At 45.2% G+C, this 22,600-nt stretch overlaps 1 protein-coding gene and 1 non-coding gene across 3 annotated transcripts in view; both read left to right on the forward strand.

Moving 5' to 3' along the window:
• SAMD4B (sterile alpha motif domain containing 4B) overlaps positions 1 to 22,600 on the forward strand; it is a 38,365-nt gene that overhangs the window by 898 nt on the left and 14,867 nt on the right. Inside the window, exons 1-2 of one of the 2 annotated variants that reach the window (XM_063110166.1) lie at positions 6,696 to 6,713; positions 12,878 to 13,280. In XM_063110166.1, coding sequence (XP_062966236.1) covers positions 13,085 to 13,280 — 196 coding nt within the window. In that variant the 5' untranslated portion in view covers positions 6,696 to 6,713; positions 12,878 to 13,084. Of the gene's footprint in view, positions 1 to 6,695; positions 6,714 to 12,877; positions 13,281 to 22,600 lie in introns of those variants that run through there. The other variant, XM_063110165.1, reaches the window with a different exon arrangement.
• LOC134389887 (U1 spliceosomal RNA) lies at positions 1,368 to 1,531 on the forward strand. The gene has a single exon (XR_010024839.1). It is a non-coding gene; the product is annotated as a U1 spliceosomal RNA (small nuclear RNA).

Genomic DNA, 22,600 nt, shown 5'->3' on the forward strand with positions numbered 1-22,600 from the left:
CATCCGGAAAAATCTTTCTCAGAGACTGAAATGCCCCCAGATCCAAAAAACTCACCTGAGGACCTCATCCCCCATCACCATATTGCAGCCATCTCCCATACACACTCTCCGGTTCAGTATCCCTTTGTACTCTTCCAGAGATCCCAAAAGTCTCTCCCAAGGACCTCATGTCCTTCAAATCTCACCACCCTGAAACACCCTAGAGGTCATCCTCATATACCCCAACAATCTTCCCAAGACCCCCCCCACCCACTTATCCTAAATATCTGCTTCAGAAATTGCCTGAAGTCTCCAGAGAACTCTTCTCCCATATTCCAAAAATCTCTTCCAAAACCCTTTTGCATATCTCAAATCTTTCCCAGTAACCCATACCATGTGTTCAAAAACTGTTCAAGGATCCCAAAAAGTGTCCTCATAGTTTCTGTCATATTCTCTAGAACCCTTGTTAGATAACCCTTCAAAATGCCCCTTCGTAGACCTGTTTTAGATGAACTTTCCCAATATCCTCACAACCCCTGTGAGACCTCAAGATCCTCTTCATGACCCCTCTGTGATGCAATTTTTCAGGACCACCTCACATCTTCTCTGAGACTCCAGCAACCCCCTTGAGCCCTCCTGAGATATGTCCTCGAAATTTCTTCCAGAGACCCTCCTGACACCTCCATAACCCCTTGAATCAGTACTCAGAGACCTCTGCCTTACTAAGAGATTTTTCTAGAGATTTTCCTCACTGAGCTCTCCCTCACAGGTCCCTCAAATCCACTAGAACCCCTGTAGAAGACCCCACACACATACACACCCATAATCTTTGTTCAAAATAACTCTCTGAGCTCCTGTTCTTAGAGAGGCCCAGAATTCTTTCTGAAATATCCTTTACTCTGACACTCCCAGATCCCCTCAGAAGACCCACTTTCCCCATATGCCGTTTTAGAGACAACTCAGATTTCTCATCTGAGATCTCTGAGGAGTTTTTCCTTAAAAGATTCCTCCGTCATCCTGCTTTAGTACACCGAAGACCTTTCTCTCTGAAGACCACACCTTCCCCAGACACCCTTTGCAGAATTTTCTCCAAAATTGCTCTGCAGCAGCAACTGACCCCCAGTGATTCCTGAGACTTCCTCAGAACTCTCCCTCAGATTCCCCCTCTGACATCTCCGAGAAACCATCTTCAGGACCCTATCAGGCTTACCCCATTTAAAATCCCTATTTATACCCTCTCATCTGCCCCATTCTGTTTCCTCTAAGATCAACTCAGAGAACCTTCTTGGGTCTGAGCCTCCTTCCCTTGTTATTCCTTAAGAGCCCCCTTCCATCCTTCAGACTCCGTCCCACAGAGCCTCTATGTCTCCTTTTAAAGATCCTTAAGAATACTTACCTGACAGGGGAGATACCATGATCACATAGGTGGTCTTCCCATGGTGAGGCTCATCCATTGCACTCTGGGTGTGCTGACTCCTGCGATTTCCCCGAATGCAGGAAATTCGACTGCCTAATTTGTGGTAGTGGGGGACCATGTTTGCAATTTCCCCTGAAAAAAAAAAAAAGATCCTTAAGACACACCTCACCATCCCTTGAAATCCGAATGCTCAGAGATCTTTCCCTCAGACCTGTTTTTTCAGACCACATCCTCATAGACCTCTCTTCCTTTCAGAGATTGGAAGACTCTTAACACCCTTCTTAGAAACTTCTTGAGGACTGTCCCCATTTTCCTTTCTGAAGCTGCCTTCCTTTTTCCCTTTGAGTGTCTCCTCACTAAAGAATCCCTTTCCCGATAGCAGTGGTTCACAAAGTGTTGTCCCTGTACCAGCAGCAGCAGCATCACTTGCTAGAAATGCATATTCTTAGGTCCCACTCAGACCTACCTAATAGAAAACCTGGGAGTAGGACCCAGCAGTCTGAGTTTTTAACAAACCTCCCTGGTGATTCTGATGCACGCCCAAATTTGAGAACCACTGCCTTTTGGGAGGATTTCCCTTTCCCCAGAAAAAGCCCCCTGAAAGATGACTCAGGGTATGCCTCTGTGCCCTACTGCACCCCCCCCCCATTTACCTGGGAGTCCCCTTTTTGAAGTTCCCATCCTCCAGAAAGACTCCTTACCCTCCTTGAAAGTTGCCCCACCCTCTGAGCAGTTGCTTCAGGTTCTACCTTTGAATGGTTCCCTTTCAGATCTTCCTCAGCACTTTCTCCTTCTGGCTTCTCCGTCAGCCCACCCCCAGCTTTTGGTGCTTCTCCTTTAAATTGTTACCTCCTTAGGGCTGGCTCATGGCTCACTTGGGGGAGTGTGGTGCTGATAACACCAAGGCCAAGGGTTCAGATCCCTATATAGGGATGGCCAGTTAGCTCACTTGGGAGAGCATGGTGCTGACGATACCAAGTCAAGGGTTAAGATCCCCTTACCGGTCATCTTTAAAATAAATAAATAAATAGATAGATAGCTAACTAGCTAGCTAGCTAGCTAGCTAGGTTAATTAATTGTTACCTCCTTTAACACACATGTCTATCACTCTCCACATAGGCACCCTCCCCTTATGGCATCCTCGGGTCTTTTCATTCTGTGTCTTACTGCCAAGAGCTCTCCATTGTACTTCTCAGAGCACCACTCACCTTCTCACTTGCAGTTTTTCACTACTTGCCTCTCACCCTCACTGAACTGGGAGCTCTGAAAGTACAGGAATGTGTCTTGTTCCTCTCTAAATCCCATGCCCTTTGTAAGTTATTGGGAATCACTGGATATTGGGCAGCTCTTCCTTCTGCATTTGGCCAGAAATCTTCAAGTTCCTCAACTCCCTATTCAGGTTCAGCACACCTTCCCCACCCCCTGCTCTCCTCTTACCTCCTTTCTTCTATCTGCCACTCAACCCACTTTGCTTCTCCCTCTGCCCCACCTGCTTCTATCTATGGGAATTTTCTTTGTGTTGTCTCCTGATTCTGAGCTACCCCAAGTCCTGTTCTTGGTGACCTGCCTCATCCCATCCTGGTTGGCTTCTTGGCCCCCATCAGCCTCTCTAATTCTGGGACCTCCACAAGGCTTTCACCTTTCTCCAAGGGATTTTCTCTAGTGCCAAGAAGAGGAAAGAGACCCCAGCATATAGACTGGGGCCTGCCTTCAGGGAGGTCACAGTGAGTATAGTGGAGGGCTTGGGCAGGTACACAGGACAGAACCTGAGGTGCACATTATATGCTGTGGAAATTCCGCACTGAAAGGGAGCCCTTTATTTGGAAAGACTTCACAGAAAGGGTGATATTTGGTCTGGGTCACAGGAGTTGGAACAGTAAAGAGGCACCCCCCAGGCAGAAGAAACAGCTTAAGCAATGGGTCAAAGACAAGAAAGCCTCCTCATCTTTCACCCATGGTATCTGTTCTTTCACCTAAAGGACAGAGATGAAAGAAGACAGATCTCTTCCATTTGCATCATATTTGCCAGCTGCACTTTAGTGATCCACAGAGCAGTAATATTAATAATGACTATTGTTTACTTAATGCTTACTGTCTGCCAGCCACTGTTTAAGTGCTTTACATGTGTTGTCTCATCTCATATTCATAGGAACCCTGTAAGTTAGCTAAACTATGACTATCCCCATTTTACATATGATGAAATTAAGGACAGGTGGGCCTCAATTTCATCATATGTAATAGGTCTGTGGTCCCTGTCCATTCCAAGATGTTAGTGCCTTAGGTCAGATAGTTGGATTTTTTGTTCAGATAGGGTTGCATGCAATGGGGCATTATGGTGTCTTGGTTAGGTATGCAGACTCCAGGGCTAGACATGATTTGCATCCCACATTGTCACTTACCGGTTTTGTGTCCTAGGACATGTTTTTTAACTTCTCTGGTCCTTAGTTTCCACAGCTAAAAAATGAAGATAATGGTGATGTCCTACTTCACAGAACTATTATGATGATTAAATAAGTTAATACATGTAAAGTACTTAAAACAATGCCTTGCACCTAAGTGACAGAACTTTAACTCAAAGTGTTTTAATCAAAAAAAGGGATTAGTTGGCTCATTTTACTGAAAAGTCGAGAGCTAGGATAGCTTTAGACCTAGCTGCATCCAGGAGTTGAAATAATATTGTTATCTCTCCCCATTTCTCCATTGAGTTGGCTTCATTCTTAATAGGCTTCTGCTCTGTGGTGACAGATGTGGCCCTCAGTTACCCCAGGTTTAAATCCTACCTCCTTAGCAGCCTCAGGAAAGAGAACTCTTTTCTGAGAGTCCAAATTTGAAAACAATTTCTTTCCTGAATAAGTGTGAGATGATGGCAGAAGATCGTTATTGACAGGTCAGTTTCTCACTTGCTGAGCCAAATAGAAATGTGATTCCATCCCATCACTTTTCTGAGTATTGAGGGTAGTCCCCCACCCCCTCCTCCCTGTCTACCAGCGCCAATCTTTTTTTTTTTTTTTTTTTTAACCCTGGACCATGGTGTTATTAGCACTGCACTCTAACCAACTGAGCTAACCAGCCAGCCCAACCAACCATTCTCTACTCTGTGATTGTTTGGATCCAGAGAGTTTATGGCTAGTTTGACCCAACCAGACTTTCCTTTGGGATCACCCTGGGAGAGGCAGGAATGAGGTGATGAGCCTGGCTTGGTGGTAACCTCAGGGCAGTGGAATACAAGAGTATTGGTGTTCAATCCCCTCACCTCTACTTTGGGTTTCTAGTGTTCAGAACTTTGTTTTTTGTTTTGTTTTTGGAGGCTGGCCAGTATGGGGATCCAATCTGGTGACCTTCGTGTTATAAGGCTGCACTCTAACCAGCTGGGCTAACGGGCCAGCTTTAGTGTTCAGAACTTTGGAAGAGAGTTAAATAGGTTGCTGTGAGTAGAGTTTTGTTTTGTTTGTTTTAGTGTAAACTTGTTCAATAGACACTGGGTGAGGGCAAATTACAGAACAGCAGTTTATGGAGTATGCAAGTCTCAAATGTCTCCAGCCTGTACTCATTAATTAAACAATTTATAGAGGCTCTGTTCTAGGTACTGGAGATACAGCAGTGAATAAAACAGTCAAGGTTCCAAAACTCACCGAGCTAATATTCTGATGGGAGGATATACATACAACAAAAGAAATCAGAGCATGATACATGCTATGAAGGAAATAAAACAGTAATGTGAAAGATTGGGCAGAGGTGGCCACTGTAGATAGGTGGTCAGAAATTGAGGTGACAATTGAGTCTGATAACTAGATAGATGAGAAGGTATCAATCGTGGGAAGAACTGAGAATGGGACATTCTAATGTAAACATTGTTACCTGCAGAGAAAGGACTGCTGCAAGGTGAGGAGATTTATCACAGGTATTTATTGAGGCCCTGCTGTATGCCAGGTGCTATGCTAGGAACTGGAGATGTAGCAGTGAATACAGCCACAGTCTTCCCTTCCCTCATGGATTTTATAGTCTAGGTATTTTTGGAAGAGCTGCAGCCTTTGAAGAAACACTTCTTTATAATGATATCAAAGACTCCTTCCTACTGAGGAGACAAGGAAGATTGGGGTACACATGAACCCAGAGCTAATTGATGAGAAGGAACCAGCCATGTGATGATCTGGGGAAGATCATTATGGGTAGAGGAGTCAGCAGGTGCAGAAGCCCTGAGATATGTTCAGGGAACAGCAAGGAAACCAATGTGGCTGGAAAATAAATGAGGGAGAGGGGGACAAAGGGTTGGAGAGGTTGACAGCGGCCAAATCACTTGGGGCCTGTGTGCCGGGGTAAGGAGTTTACATTTTCATTTAAGAGGGAGGCTATTAGAAGGGTTTTTTAAAAAGCAAGACGGTGATGCGATCTGATATTTTTTTTAGAAAGCTCATTTTGGTTTCTTTGAGGAAAACAGAGGAGCAAGAATGGAGGGGAAAAGGTGAGTTGGGGGCAATCCATTTGTTCAGATATGAAAGAATGATGACTTGAATATGATGGTGGTAGTAAAGATGGAGAGAAGCGAATGTATTATGGGTATGGAGAAAACGACTTGATGATGGGATTAGATAAAGAGGAATCTAGGATGATGATGATAATAGCTAAGTCATTTATGCCTCACAACTCTATGAGAGTAGGTACTATTATTAAGCCCATTTTACAGATGAGAAAACAGGCACAGCAAGGTGAAATCACTTGTCCAAAATTACACAGGTAGTAAGTGGTAGGGTTATATTTCCAACCCAGCAGTCTAATTCCAAAGCCACTTGGGTTTGGGGAAAGAAAAGGAGGGCATGTTTAGCTGACATTAAGAAAAAAGAAATATTGAGACCTGATGACTAGATCTTTGGGAAGAAGAAGGAGTCAAGATGACTCAAAAAATTCTGAGTTGTCCACAGAGAGGTGATATTTGAATCCATAGGAGGAGATCGCATTCCTAAGTGAGAGGATGAGAGAAGGGAAAGGGAGCAGAGGATTAGAGGGAAGGGATCAACACATTTAAGAGTGGAAGGAGGAACACCAGCTTTTTCTCTATTTCAGAGTTTCCCAGAGCTCCCCGTGCTGTGCTTATCTTCCAGTAGGCCCTGCCTGGCTTCCCTCCACTCCCTCCTTTCCCCCGGACCATTCATACAAAAGGCTCATTCTCTGCTGAAGCAATACTGTACATATTTTGTGTACATTTTTCAGGAATTTCTGAAACTAATGGTTGATTCTTACAAGAGAGAAGTTGATTCTTACAAGAGAAGAATGGCTTCTGGCATTCTGTTCTCAGGTTAGGAGAGTGAGTTAACCCTAGGTAAGTAGACTTGTTCATGAAATATGAGTTCCTCAAAGGCCTATGTGGGTGCTATAGAAGAGCTAGGAATGAGTAGGAAGGCTGGTAAGACCCCCTTATTTATCCAGAGACATTGGCATTAAAGGATGTACCCAACTTTCTAGGCAGTGGAAGGGAACTTATGGGAGGCTGCAGCATTGTTAAGAGCAAACAAGAGCTCTGAAACCAGACTGCCTGGCCTTGAAAATCTCAACTTAGCTGTGTGTACAGTCTTGGGCAAATGACTTTCTCAGTTTCTCCATCTGTAAAGTGAGGATAATATATACCTATATAATATATGTAAGATATTTATATTGTGTGTATGTGCATATACATATATATATATATATATATTTTTTTTTTTTCTTTTTTTGGCAGCTGGTTGGTGTGGAGATCTGAACCCTTGACCTTGGTGTTATAACACCCTGCTCTAACCTATTTTTAACCTATTTTTAAAATAGAGTTTTTAGGATCAAATGAGCTCATTAATGAAAAGCTGTTAGCGTAGGGCCTGGCACATGACACTTAATATAAGATGTATGAAGACATGCTAAGCATCATGCTAGGTATTTTTGTGTACATTGTTTCATTTAATTCTTATAACAAGCTTCACTGAAGAAGAAACTGAGTTACTTGCCAAAGGTAAACACAGCAAGTAAGTATCAGCAGGAGAACCAGGATTGAAGCCAGATCTCACTGACTCCATGGTACTACTTCTAAATGAGGAGAGCTGACCTCCAGAGGAGCCACCAGTGGGCCCCTTCACACTATTTGGGGCCAGGGGTGATGGCCAGAGGACAGTTTTCCCTGAAACTTCTTGGCCATTTTGATGGCTCCATTTTCTACCTCTGGAGTTAGTAGGTGCTTCCCAAGAAGGTTACTTGGTCCCTGTCACATATGACAGCAATATTGCTAGGCTCTTTGAGAGACTTTTGCCATAGGGGTTCTCCTCCTAGGTTGTTCCTCAAAGGCTGGGAGTAATTTTTGGTCATATGAAGACAGAGAGACCAGAGCAGTGATGTTTTTTATAGGAGTGGTAATAGAAGCCCAACTGAAACTGATCTAAGCCAAAAAGGAATTTATTGGTCTATGGAACTGTAAAAGGCCTGGGTGGGGGGTGGGTGGGATGTGGGGAATGGCAGGGAGAGCTTCAGGCTAGCTGGATCCAGGTCTTCAGTAATGTGAGCAGGTCTCCTTTTTCTCCCTTCATCTCTTGACTCTGCTTTCATCTGTGTTGTATTCATTCTGAAGCAGACTTCCACCATGAGGTCGCAGAAATGGCAACCAGTGACATCAGGAGATGTTGTATAATCTGAGCAACCCTAACTGAGAACTTATTTTCCCTAGTAGTTCCAGCAAAAGTCCTGGGCTTTCCTTGGCCAGGCCTTACCCCACATCCATTTCTGGAGCCAAGAAAGCAGTTAATTCTCCAAAGGGAACTCAAGGTGCTGGTATCAAGATAGGAATAAATATTTGTCAGGCAAGTCCTGTAGGGGTCCATCACAGTAAGATGCTGCCACAGTGAGTTGCCTTGGAATAGTCAGTGCTGATACCTCATCCAAGTCTTCCTCTCTCGCTGCAGCCAAGCACCTGCGATAGGAGGTAGCTGAGGGCCTCTGACCCTTTGATGGAACAAGGCCATCAAGTCCTCCTCTAGTCACCATCCAGACCAAAACACACAGCATCCTTCTCCCATCCAGAAGACACAGGAACCCTTTCTTTAGGGGTGATTTTTTTGACAGTGCAATCTTAAAAGCCCCTAGTGTTTACTGAAGACTGTCAGAACCATCCTCTATCACCAGATCTTCTCCACCAGTCGTGTTCCCTGAGCAGTTGAAGATGTAAACCAGAGCGGCCTGAGAGAGGGATAGTTAGCAGACTTCTGGTCTTGTCCCAGTTTGTGTCCATCTTTTCCAAGGACCATAGGCTACAGGTTTTGTTTGTTTTGTGTAGTAGTTTACTGTTGCTGTCTTAATGTGAATTCGTTTCCAACATTTTAAAATAGGGGGATTTAATTTAAAACTCCAAATTTCCAGCTCCTTTTAAAAAAAAACAAAACTAAACTAAAACCTAACAATACAGGATCCATGTTCCCACCTGGCAACAGTTGATTAGAGCTGAGTAGTGAAATCCCTTTAGGCAAAGTACGGACTTTCCAAGTCATCATAGTCCCCACTGGCCTGCTTTGCTTCTAGCATTTGGCTTTGGGGAAGAAGCTGGATTACTGGTTAGTCAGTAGCTTATTTGGGGGGTACAGTGCTGTTGCTTAGGAAAAGTAACAACCCAGTAAAAGAATTTATGGGAAAGAGTGTGCACAACTTTGGTTTGTTTGTGGATTTGGTCATCTTTTTGCTGTAAATGCTATTGGCATATCAAACCTCACATCACAAATGTTCCCCCTGAAATAGTAACATGTCCTTCTATCTTATGAGTTGCCACCCAGTGAAAGAATCCCTCCCACTCCCAAGGGATGTTCATCCAGCCTCCACTTGACCATTTCCAGCAGCCAGGGAGCTTATTACCTCCTCACATGGCAGCCAGTTCCATTCTTGGACAGATACATTATTTAAAAATTCTTCCTTATGTTGAGGCAGCTGCTGCCTCCTTGGGACTAAAAGCCACAAAATGCTGGAGCTGGGAAAGGAAACTGATTTTTTTCAGGCACGTGAGCTACCACTCATCTGCCCTGCATCCAGGGCAAACTATGATAATTAATCACAGCACTCTTTCTCACTGAGAGAGGAAGTAGAATGCAGCCTTAAATTTTTTTTTATTAAATTTTTCTTTAAGATTACAAAAATCAGGGCTGGCCCATGAGTCACTTGGGAGAGTGTGGTGCTGATAACACCAAGGCCACAGGTTCGGATCCCTATGTAGGGATGGCCAGTTGGCTCACTTGGGAGAGCGTGGGGCTGACAACACTGAGTCAAGGGTTAGGATCCCCTTACCAGTCATCTTTTGGGGAAAAAAAAAAAAAAGTTATATGTGCTCACTTGCAACTAGTGAAATAGTATGAAGTTATATAAAGAGAGTGTTAATAATTCCCATCTTTGCAAAATAACCAGTGTTAGCAGCCTAAGGTATATCCTTCTACACATTTCTCTATACACATACAAACATAGTTATTCATATATAGGATACATAAGGGTTTTTGTATACGGCTTTTTTTTTTTTTAATGAAAGGCATCATACTGTACATATTACCATATAGCTTATGGACATTCCTCCAAGTCATTAGTTACAAATCAAACACTGTATGTAGATATAGATTTTTTTTTGTATTATGCTGTCAAAATCAAGCATGTTTTTAATAGGTACATAATATGACATAGTGTGGAGTCCGCCCCAGTTCATAATCATTCCTCTTTGGTGGATATTCCCATTGCTTCATTTCTTCAGGATCCTTCTTATCACAGTGCTGCAGGTAGCCACTACCAATCGATTGGCGTTAGCCTGTGAGCCAAAACCTATTTTTCTTGTGTGACCCAGTCCAGCTCCTTATCTCTCATTCTAGAGAAGAGAAACAGACTACCTCCAAGATCAAGGTGAAACAATGGCTGGGGCAGGACTAGAACTGAATTTTCTCAACTTTCAACATCTCATGTTGTCTCTCACTGAGAGCCTTCTACCCTGGTTGTCTCCTCAGGAGTAAAAGAACAAATCTAATTCCTCTTCTGTGTCATACCTCTTCAGACATTTGAAGTCAGTTATGCCATTCCCTCAACCTTCTCTTCCCCAGGGGGAATTTCCTCAGTGCCTTCAAATTTTTCTTTTAGGTCAAGGTTTCCAAATCCCTTTACCATCCTATGAGCCATTCCTTCTCATCAAATAATATCCAGAGAATTGTAGAAGCTCCTTTGAACTAAAAGTAAACAAACTTGAGTTCTGGTTTTGGCTCTGCATCTTTTCCCCCAGGGCTGTAGAAATCCCAAGTGTAGCTTACACACTCACATTCTTCTTTAGCTATTTATTCATTCAACAATGTATATTGAGCACCTTTGTCGCTATTCTAGGCACTGACTGACTATATAGCTTGCATTTTGGTGGGAAATGAGAAACAGCATAAATAAGATGATATCTGATGGTGCCAGATTATATAAAAGAAATGAAATAGCATTAATATAATTGAGTGACTAGGGGAGAGACCCCTTAGATTGAATGGTCAGAGAGGCTCTCTTTGAGGAAGTGACATTGAGCTGAGAACTGAGTGATAAGGGGGAACCAGCCTCTAGGGAAAGAGGATTCCAGTGAACAAGAAGGAACGTAGTATAGCATGAGGCTGGAGGGTCACAGGAGTCCTGCAGGACCCTGTAGGCCAAGATAAGTTTGGATTTAGTTTAGATTTATTTATTTATTTATTTTAAAGATGACCGGTAAGAGGATCTTAACCCTTGGCTTGGTGTTGTCAGCACCACGCTCAGCCAGTGAGTGAACTGGCCATCCCTATATAGGATCCGAACCCATGGCCTTGGTGTTATCAGCACCACACTCTCCCGAGTGAGCCACGGGCTGGCCCTAGGATTTAGTTTAGATTTTATTTAAGTATGGTGAGAAGTCATTGGAGGATTTTAAGTGAGGGAGGAGACATCTGATTTCCCCTTTAAAAAGATTGCTGGGAGGCCTGTTTAACTTGGAGCAAGGTTTCTTTTTCCCTCACACCTTTCCCTGCTTCTTACATTCAAAGGGATTGACAGCCAGGTCAGTTTGCTCTGTTTAGGGGTCCCACAGGGGATCCGCAAGGGGAGTTACAGCCATTTTCAGATGTACCTCACAGCCCTCCTCAGCAGGGACATGGAAGTTCAGGGAGATTGAAGTAGCTCCCTTATACCTGAGCCCACCAGATTCAATGGATCTTTGTATGAAGTTCTCAGTCCAGGGAACCTCAGTCTTTTGGCAGCCAGAGGAGGATAGAGCCAAGGGCACTGGTTACACGAGAGATAGACGGGGGAAATGTTGAGTAGAGACTTGGAGCTTGAGGCAGTTAGAAAAAGCCTTCAGAGCAGTGTCCAGAAAATAACCAGCTAACCAATAGGCCTATTGTTTGCCCTGTTGAAACAGCTCCTATGTAGTTCCTGCCTAAGAGAAATTTGGGAGTTTTTGACTTTTGATCTGTCCCTTTCCACTGGCATTCTCTTGGCTCCCAGGAGTCTGGATGACAGGCTGGTATCTCTGGAAGCCAAGGAGACTTCCCAATCCAGAGGTCTTGGGTCTGGAGCACCCTTCAGGGAAATGAAAAAGAGGGCTGGGAGGGATTTACCCCAGAGTAGAGATAGGTAGAATCTTAGAGATCAAAGCTGTACCTTTTCTAGAGTGGGAGAGCTGGGTTGGAGGGGGTGAGATCCACTCAGCTTGTTGGTGATCTTTGAAAAAGCTTCTGTCTAAAAAAAAAAAAGAAAGAAAAAGCTTCTGTCTATGCCCAGGCCTAAGAGCTGATAGGTACCCAGTTACTTACTGATCAGGTAGCTATCTGCATACCCGAGATCTCAACTGGGGTCACCACCCTGCCATCCACTCCCTACCTAGCACTGTGGGTCTTAGCTTGAAGTAAGTTACAGAGCCCTTAGGGTTCTTTCAGCAGGTAAGCAGTAACTGTCCAGCTCTCAGAGGAGCTGGCCAGAGACCAGCAAGATCAAGGGATGTGCTTGGTCACTTGTCTGCTTAGTCACATCACCTTGAGCCAGATCTCTGTTAATTTAGATCTTTACCCATAATACACAGTCTTGGAGGGAGGGAGGGTTTGGTTAAGGGACATGAAAATCAACTACATTGTATGTTGATAAAATTAAATTAAATTTTAAAAAATGCACAGTCTCTTCTGTTTCCCAATTCTGAAAAATCTTTCCAACTTATTCTCTGCTTTAAATCCACTTCTTTTGGTCCTATGCCAGCTAGGTGTGTGGGGCAGCATCTTTTCCTTGGTCTCTGAAATGGGTCCCTGAGTTCTAATCAAGCCTTTTATCTGGATCTGGAGATTGGGGGAAAAGTCAGTTTAGTATCTGGTGTTGGCTTCATCTTTCTCCCTGGAGCTCAGCAGAGCAAATAACCTGAAAGAAGGCGGCATGAGACCCCATGTCCCCCTCAACACATACTCACCAGGCCAGCTTCAGCCCCTTCATTTTATCTGACCTCTTTGCTCTCTTTTCCAGGAGTCTGGAGAGGTGTGGCTGGACCAAGACCTCCCCCGATGTGAGCAGGCTTCCTCCTCCCCCCACCACCTATTGCCACCACGCCAGGGAACATTCTTAAGCCCTGGCCCTCAAGGGAGAGGTAACAGGAGCCCAGAGCCGAGACCATGTGACGGCGCTGGCCCTTGCCACCGCCGTCCCCCCCACCCTGGCCCCAGGCCCGGCACCATGATGTTCCGAGACCAGGTGGGCATCCTTGCTGGCTGGTTCAAGGGCTGGAATGAGTGTGAGCAGACAGTGGCCCTGCTGTCACTTCTGAAGCGGATCACCCGTACACAGGCCCGCTTCCTGCAGCTCTGCCTGGAGCACTCACTGGCGGACTGCAATGACATCCACTTGTTGGAGTCAGAGGCCAACAGTGCTGGTGAGTCTTTACCCCTAGAGATGGGAGTACAGCAGGAGGGAGATCTGGAACAGATGTCAGATGGCTGAAGAGACCAACCTAACAGTGGTGCTAAAAAGTGTGGATTCTAGGCTTGTTGGTGGGCGGGGAGCCCTAGACCTCTCAAGTCATCATAATGGGTCTCCTGGGGCTGTGTGGCCAGATATCCTTTGGCCTGAAATGGGGGACTCCTTGGGGAGGGCAATGTGAAATGGAAACTACAATAACAGAAGAAAGATCATGTAGGTGGCTTTTGTGGGGAGCTGAAAGGAACAGACCAAAGTCACTACCTATGAAAGGGGGATGGAAAATAAGCAACAATTCATTTCTTAAGCTCCAGGACATCAGAGCTAGGAGGGAATTTCAAGAGAGTTTTGACTATAGGTATAGTCTTACATATCAGTTCCCTAAAGCAGTCAGTGGAGAGGCACTCTGTTCTGTGAGGTTGGCACTGGGATGGGTGAACCAGGCTTTAGAACCTATCCCTAGGGCTCCTGTTGTAGTCAGGGGTTGGGCCAGAGAACCATCTCAAAGGCCAATGCTAAAGCCATTCTTACTTTCTGGGCCTCCATAGGGCTGGGTGGAGCTGTTGATCCTGGTGACAGGTGGGAGAGATGGAGGGTGGAGAAGAGGGAGAGTAGTGGATACCTGAAAGCTAGCTGGAAGGGGATCCAGGGCTCTGTGCAGAGTTTGTCCAAATTAGTTACCCTAACTTTTTCTACCTTCTTTCCTATAATATTTGATATTGAGCCCTTACAACAAGACAAGTACTGTCTTTACTTGTATATTAACTTTGAAAGCAGTGTTCTTTGGTGGCTTTTGAGTCATACTGTCTAGGATTTTTTTGAGTCATACTGTCTATCACTGCCATGTAACCAAGTAATCTCTCTGTGCCTTGGTTTCCTCATCTTAAAATCAAGATGATAATTACAGTAGTCCCACTTTGTCCATTGTTTCGCTTTCCAGTTTCAGTTACCTTCAGTCAGCTGAGGTCTGAAAATAGGTGAATGCAGAAAAGTAAGATATTTTGAGAGGGAGAAAGAGCACGCATTCACATAACTTTTATTACAGTATATTTTCTTGTTAATCTCTTACTATGCCTAATTTATAGATTAAACTTTGTCATAGGTGTGAATGTATAGGAAAAAACATAGTGTATATAAGGGTTGGTACTATCTATGGTTTCAGGCATCCACTTGGGGTCTTGGAAACATTCAAGATAAGAGGGATAAGGGGAGACTATTGTATATCTACCTTGTAGGGTAGTTGTGAAGGATTCAGTGAATTAACACACGAGTAGCCCTTAGAACGTTGCCTGGCATGTAGTAAACAGTCAACAATCATCAATTGTTTTTATTGTCAGTAACCCATTTAGTCCTCACAGCAACTCCATGAGATAGTTGCTATTATTATCCCCATTTTGCAGGTGAGGAAACCAACATGGACTGCTAGGATTGGGATTTGGGGAGCCACAGAGCTGCCTGGCCTCCTTCAACTCCCCGTGCCCAGGTGCCTTAACAACAGTCATCTTTATTTTACTGAGTTCTTATGTACAAGTAACAGAAGCACCATGGTTGTAGGAGAAGATGGTTAATCAGGCCAGGAGTCACATCCACTTAATTCCCAGTCTGGCAGATAAAAAGCCGTAAGAACCCAGCTCAGCTACAGCAGGCTCAGAGCCCAGCCATTTCTCACCTTTGCCACCCAACCCACCATGGAGGGCTCCTCTCTGCTCTAGCACCAGGGGTGGGAGTTCCGTTTATGGTATTGCTCTGCCCCCAGAGTGCAGGCTGTTTGGTACAGGCTAGAATCTTACACACCTTTGTTGTATGTCCCCAGCACTTCACCCCGAGCAGGCAGTGGGATAACTGATAACTACTGGCTGCCAATCTTAGCTGTATAGCAGAATCACCAGTAGTGCTTGTTGCTATTTATTTATTAGAGCATTTTTAGTTTTTGCTTTTGTTTTCAGAACTTGTAATAAAATCAAACCATACAAAAGGTGAAAAGTGAGATCTCCCTTCTAGACTCCATGTTCCCAATTTCTTATTTGTTTTATGAGATGAATTCTGTGCTTGTATGAACCACATACGTCTCCTTCCAGCTTTGTCATCGTTTTTATTGTTGTAACACATATGGCCAAACATCATGCATGTTGGCCAATTTGCTTTTTTCACTTGCCAATATAATTTGAAGATCATTCCATATTCAGCACATACATATATACCTTGTTGTTAATGGCTGCATAAGAAGAATAGGTCACATTTATAGAGTCCTACCAAGTACCAAGCAGTGCTTTACCTTTATTACTCATTTAACTTCACAACAATTCTGTAGGGTAAGTCCTATTATTCCCCTGGTTTGTTCTTTTTTTGTTTGCTTTTTGGGTTTTGTTGTCGTTTTTTGACATCTGGCCAGTACGGGAATCAGAACACATGGTGTTTTAATACCTGTTCCCCTGTTTTACAGATGAGGAGACTGAGGTCTGGAGAGGTTAAGTGACTTGCCCTGGGTGACACTATTGGTCAGAGGTAGAGCTCAAATTTGCCTTTAGGCTCTACCACACTATATATCTGGTTTTGCTCTTACGAACAGTGCTGTAATGGGTACCCTTTAAGCATCTCTAGAATAAATTTCTAAAATTCTGAGGAACTGCTAGTTTGGAGGTATGTGCATTTAAAATATTTGTTCTCACCACTTTGACCTTGAAAGACATGCTCCACTTTACCCAAAGAAGCTGAGGCCCATCTCAGACATTTTGCATTTGGATATTGGGGATAATGACCAAGCAGGGTTGAGAACTGCTGCAGAATAAACTGAATGACGAGTGAATGTACGAATCAAGGTCTTTATCCACAGCCTCATGTCAGATGGTGAGAATATAACAGGCTGGTACTTAGATGGGTGGAAAGGTAAGGAAAACTTAGAGTGAGAATGAGAAGGAGGGCCATATTGTGTTCCATAGTCACCATGAAGCCTGCCAGGATTGGAGCGAAGTATGACTTGAGAGAGAAGTGATAACAAAGGTAAATTCTATAGGGCCTTGAATGCTTCTTTCCTACTAGACATGAGGCCTGCAAGACTAAGGAAGCCAGTGTCTTCTGTCTTACTCCCACCCTCAAGTAGAACAACCCACCCCCTCACACCTAATTTGTAAAGGAAGAAGCTACTTTCTGGGCCTCAAGACCTGCCTCGTGGCAAGGACTGTACCTCCTCTCACTGTTTCTTCTCCTCTGTTTATTATTGCCTCCCCATTCCCTTGTGTTTCCCAAATTTGTATCATCCTCAGAATTACCTGGAAGATAGGGGGTGACTGTTAAACTCCAGATTCCTGGCCCTCTCCTCCCCTTACCCACTAAATCAGAATCCTGAGGAGATGGGCCTTGGAACTAGTACCCACATACTTCTGATGAATGACCAGGCGGTGTGAGAGATGATGTTCTGCCAGATGATTCATTTGTCATGGGGCACAAGACTGGGATCAGGATACCCAGAGTTCAGATCTAGCTCTGCAACTAACACTTCTTGTGACCTGGGCCAGTCCTACCCATCTTGGGCCTGAGGATCCCCATCTGGATAGTGAGGGGGTTGTTCTAGGTACTTTCCAGGTACCTCTTGGGCTCTGAAATAATGTACCAAAGAAAGCAGAGCCACAGCTAAGCATACTGCTTTTTATTCTTTGGGTGCCCAGCACATTCTTCTAGAGCAACAGTTCTTAGTATTTAATGGGATGGGCCCCTCAAGAAAATCTGCTCCTCCTCCCTCAAAAGATGCACACTTACCCCACAAACCTAATCTTGAGTTCAGTTGGTTCACCATTCCACATTTAAGAGCTGCCCATTACAGGATCTGAAGCCTTTCTTCAGCTTTTCAGATTTCTTCAAACCGGAGGGCTGAACAGTGAGGCACATCCCCGGCATTTTGGGGGGTTTTACTTCTATGTCCCAACCAAACCTGCTACTTCCTCCAGTTCTCTAGGGAGACCCTGGGGTTGGGTTTGGGTCAGAGCTGCCCACATGCCTGTCTCCATCTCAGGTCAGGGAACACAGAGGAATTGACCTAGGCAAGTGTGTCCTGATCCTGGCTTAGTGTCAGAATCCCCCAGGGACTTTCTAAAAATAACTTTCTAGGTCCTGTCCTCAAAGATTTAAAGCTCCCTGGTTGACTCTTGTTTATACCCCGTGGAAAACCTCAGTGCTCACTCTGATTCTGAGTGGGCCCAGAAAGGTGGTGAAGGTACTGTCATATGACCTACTGCAAGTGGGGAGTGAGGGCTTACAGCTGTGGAAGGGAGCTCTGGCATAGGCTATCTCTTCCGCTCAAGTAGCTGGGAGGGTGTATGGAAGTCCTCCAACTCAGGTAGCCAACATTAGTTTCATGGAAGCAGAACCTGAGGCAACACCCAGGAACAAAAAAGCAATACTCCAAGGGTCTCTGAACAGGGAAGGAGAGGCCCCAGTTTCCCCTTATCATCCCTATTCCTTCTCCCAGTGCTATCTTTACTTTCCTGCCTGTTTAGAATTATAACAGCAATCCTGGCCCTCTCCTTTCCCCTGATGCTGACTTGGACCCAAAGGGTGTTCCCATGGACAGGAGAGAAGAGACTAGGGCCAGGGGAGCCAAATTCCCCTTCCCTCCCTGGTCCTGGAGCTTCCTGGGCCACATTTCCTGCATTTTTTCCCACCTCCTGTCCTCTGAGTCAGTCCCCACATCTAGCAGGTTTAAGCCCCTCCCTCTCTGGCTCACTGAATCTGGGTGGGGAAACTGAGGTCAGGAGGGGGCCATGGCATGTGAGTCACCAGAGCTCAGCCCTGGTGCCTCCACCCTCCCCTTTCAGGCTCTACTGACAGTTCATCAAACAGAAATGTGAGGGCCCCCCCCCAGCCCTTCCCCATGTCTGTGTGAGCTGAGATGAGGCAGAGAGGAGCATGTTTGGAGCCAAACCCCAGCCCCTCTGACTGGGCCTGAGGCTGCCAAAATTGTTGCACCAGCCCAGCGCATAAAAATGGATTTGCTCTGGGCCAGCCCATGGCTCACTTGGGTGAGCGTGGTGCTGATAACACCGAGGCCAAGGGTTCAGATCCCTATGTAAGGATGGCCAGTTAGCTCACTTGGGAGAGCGTGGTGCTGACAATGCCAAGTCAAGGGTTAAGATCCCCTTACCAGTCATCTTTAAAAAAAAAAAATAGATTTGCTCTTATGGCAGTCTTGAAGATATATTTGGCTCTTGTGATTTGCCAGGACCCAGGGTCATTACCTACTTAGCTCTGGTCACCTGGCCAGCCCTGTCTCTATTGCCACTGTGGCCAAGGAGGGCACTCATAAAGTCTCCCTCATCCTTTCCATGTCTGCAGAATACAGGTTTGCAGCATGGTAAGAAGCAGCCATTGGCGTCATGGCATTCCCCAGCCCCCTCCCCCATCCGCCCACCTCCAGAATTTCATCATTGCTTGTTGTGCCTCTAGCTCCAAGGAACCAGAGCTGTGTGTCTATGTTTGGTAAATAACTGTGTGAAATTCCCCACCCCTGTTGGGAATCTTAGCGGGGAGGCCCAGATGTATTCTCCTACATTGACTCCCCCTAGCCTTGAAACAGCACAGGCTCTAGATCTTCAACCAGGAGCAACAACAATAATAGTTCAAATATATTGAGCACTTACCACATGCCAGGCACTTTACACGATTGTCTCATTGAGTCTTTACAACAACCCTGTGATGTAGGGGCTTTTACAACCCCTATTTCACAGAAGAGGAGACCAAGGCTCAGAGAGGTTAAAGGACTGGCCCACAATTACATTGACCTAGGTCGTGGAGGCAGAGCTGGATTTTGGACCGAGGCTGAACTTGTGCTCTTACTCAGTGTACTGTGCTAGAACCTGAGACTGGATGACCTGAGGTTGGTGGGGAGGGTCCTAGAGAGAGGGGATCCTAGGGGTGCATTATATACACATAGACACCACTACCTTCCAGGGGGACCATCTGTGTTCAATTGTTTAGGTATTCGTTGGGCCCCTGCTGTTCCTCAACTCCGGGCCAGAGTTTTCTGATCTGGGCAGGAAACTAGAAGTTCCATCCCCACCCATCATCTGCAACCCCAGCTGGGCTCACCCCAAGGGGCCGGAGGCTGTGCAAATTCCTTGGACCAGTTCCAGTACTCATTGATGCTTCCCAGTCATGGGAGGCCCGCCCTCCCCACCACCACCACTCCACAGACACACGAACACACATTTCCTCAGGGTTAGCCTCCATTTGTCCAAAACCACTCTTCCCTCTCTCAGCAGTACAACAAGTCCTTCATTGAGCCCAATCCTTGGGGCTGTTCTGTCACATCCCCTGGCAGTACCAGAGGAGAAGCTGTGTCCCTTATCCCTGGGGTCCTGGCAATACTCTGAGGTGGGGGAGGGACTAGACAAGGCTTCTCTCTGTCCCAGATGCCTCTGGCTACCCTGCAAGGCCTAAACAACAGCAATTGAGAATGTCAGGGTAGGGCTGAAGGGGCAGGCTGACTGCCAGTAAAGGGAGAAACACCCAACACTGAGCCATGTACTGAGTGCTGACTGTGGGCAAACTGTGTCAGATCCTTTACATGCATTTCCTCCATCTCAGCAGCCCTATAATCTCTACAGCCCTATAATCCCTATTTTACAAAGGACAATGCATATTGCCCAGGTAACTACATGACATACCTAGGATGCAAGTCCTTGACTTTCTGTCCCTAATATTAATCACTATATTTCTTTGTACTTCTCATCAAGAACTAGAAACTAAGGGACTAAGTCAAGGAAAGGGGGTACTGGAGAAGTCCTTACTAAGGGATCCAGTGCCAGATGTGGGTGGAAGGCTCCCTGACTTCAGGAAGGCCTGTCCCACCTTGGAAAGATCTTAGATATGGAGATGGCCTGAGGGACAGCTTTGTGGTCATGGGGAACTGGTTCAATTGAATACAAATGGAGGGGATTAGTTTCCTAGCTTTGAGTGGTAGACACTGAAGGGGAATCTGGAAAGCCAGGGAAGGGGAAGAAGGACACTTGGCATTGGAGGGAGAGAAGGTTGTGGGTAAAAGTTCTCTCATTTCTGGAGGCAGAAAGACCTGGTCTTAAACAGGTCTCTGTTCTGTCATTTACTAGTTCTGTCACCTGGGGAAGATGACTTCACCTTCCCAGATCTGTTTTCTCATCTGCAAGGTGGAAATGCTAAAACAGGTTTGAGGCGGGGATGAAAAACAGTCACATTCTTAGCATAGTGTTTGGTGCATAGTAAATGCTAAATAAATGCTATCCATTATTACTATCGTTGTTAGTAGTAGTACTAGTACTATTAGTACTGTTAGTGCTGTTACTAGTTTTGGCCAGTTCTGTGGCCATAACATGAATTGATGGCTTTGAACAAATGAATTCCTGAACACTTTAACAGGGGTTCTCTAAGGAGGCTTGGAGCAGAGAGGCCCAGGCCAAAAAGTGCAGTTTAGGGTCAGCCCATGGCTCACTTGGGAGAGTGTGGTGCTGATAACACCAAGGCCACGGGTTCGGATCCCTATATAGGGATAGCCAGTTAGCTCACTTGGGAGAGCATGGTGCTGACAACACCAAGTGAAGGGTTAAAAGATCCCCTTACCAGTCATCTTAGAAAAAAAAAAATGCAGTTTACATAACCAGGAGTTGGGAGTAACGTAGGATTCATTTTCTTAGGGCTACAAATTAAGCAGAATTAGAAGGGTATGAGAATTCCAGGCCACAGACTTCCAAGCAGGTCATTAAAAGAAGAGTACAAAAGGGGCATTTTCTTAAGTTTTTATGCAAGTGGCCAGGTGTCTGTCCTGCTGTGTGGGCAGTGGAGACCAGAGGTCCTTGGAATCTTAAGGCCTGAAGAACTTGGGTTGAAAGACCCACAGATGCCTAAATTTCTGAGAACTGTTCTTATATATGCCTATTCATAGCCTCTCTGTTTCCTGGGCTGGGAGGTTAGTTCCTTTAGAATCTGTGTGTATTTGAAAGGAAGAAGCCACAGTAAGTTATAATAACCACGATATTGGTAAAAGTAGCTTATGTTTACTGAGGATTTACTTTATGTTATGGCCTCACTTAATTCATTGCAGCCATGTCAGTTAGGAATGATTCTGAGCTCTACATTACAGATAGGGAAAGTAAAGCTCAGTGAAGTGATCACACTTCCCCAGAGTCACATGGCCAATAAGTGGTGGAGAAGGGATGTAAGCCACTTTTCTGTCTGTTCTTTTTAATCACCTGTCCCTCTGGGGTCCTAGCTCTCTCTGACTAGAGACATCTTTGCCCCTTTCCAGGACCTCACCATTAGCACATCTCTCAGAACTCCCTTGTGAGGTGTTTGCAAATCATCACCCTGGCTACAGGTGTGGGCTCAGTTGCCCAAGAGTGAGGGCACAGTTGGCCTTGGCCCTTGATCATTATCTGTTTTCTCAAGTGTTGGTAATCTTTGTTCCTCTTCTTTTCCCTGTGAACATTATCTCCATCCTCCACTCTGTTTAGCTAGTCACAGAAGTGGTAATAAGGTTTTTGAGGGGGACAGTCAGACCTATAACCATTCCTTCCCAAGGCTTTCTTTATGTGGCCAGCCTGGGGCCTTATTCTTGGAGAGCTCCCTTCTGGGTCAAGAGGGGAAACTTGGCTCACCTTCACAGGACAGACTCAGGCCCTCAGATGATGGGATAGGATCACTGTGGCATGGAGTACTCAGGGGAGGCTTCCTGGAGGAGGGTAGGTTTAGATATTCTATAAAAGACATAGAATTTGGATAGGAAGAAAGTTGCAGGCTAAATCCTTGAATCTGAGCCTGAGTGTAGAAGCCTGGTTGAATGTAATGTGGAGAGAGCCCCAGGGAAGTTGGGAGTGTCCTGAGCTGAGTCTTTATCTGGAGGAATAGGAGGTAGGGAGTACCCTGGAAATGAAGGTAATGTTGGGCTGGGAGTTCTTGAACTTGAGTCTGTTGGTGCAGGTTGCCATTGTAAAGTCTTGGTCAGGAACGTGACATCCCAGTGTGATTTAGGAAGATAAATCCATTTGGATGTAGGGGATGGATTCGAGGAGAGAATCTAGAGGCAGAGAGACCAGTTAAAAACAAGAGCAAGCATTTACTAAGTGTGTCCTAAATGCCAGGCCACTTGCCATTTCTTTTTTTTTTTTTTTTTTTTGGAGGCTGGCTGGTCAAGGATACAAACCCTTGACCTTAATGTTGTAACACTGCACTCTAACCAACTTTTTCACTTTCCATTTTTTATTAGCTCATTGAATCTCAAAGCAACACTGTGAATTGGGTACTGTAATTATC

The sequence above is a fragment of the Cynocephalus volans genome, chromosome 10, assembly GCF_027409185.1.
Source record: "Cynocephalus volans isolate mCynVol1 chromosome 10, mCynVol1.pri, whole genome shotgun sequence".
In the NCBI taxonomy this organism is placed as follows: Eukaryota; Metazoa; Chordata; class Mammalia; order Dermoptera; family Cynocephalidae; genus Cynocephalus; species Cynocephalus volans.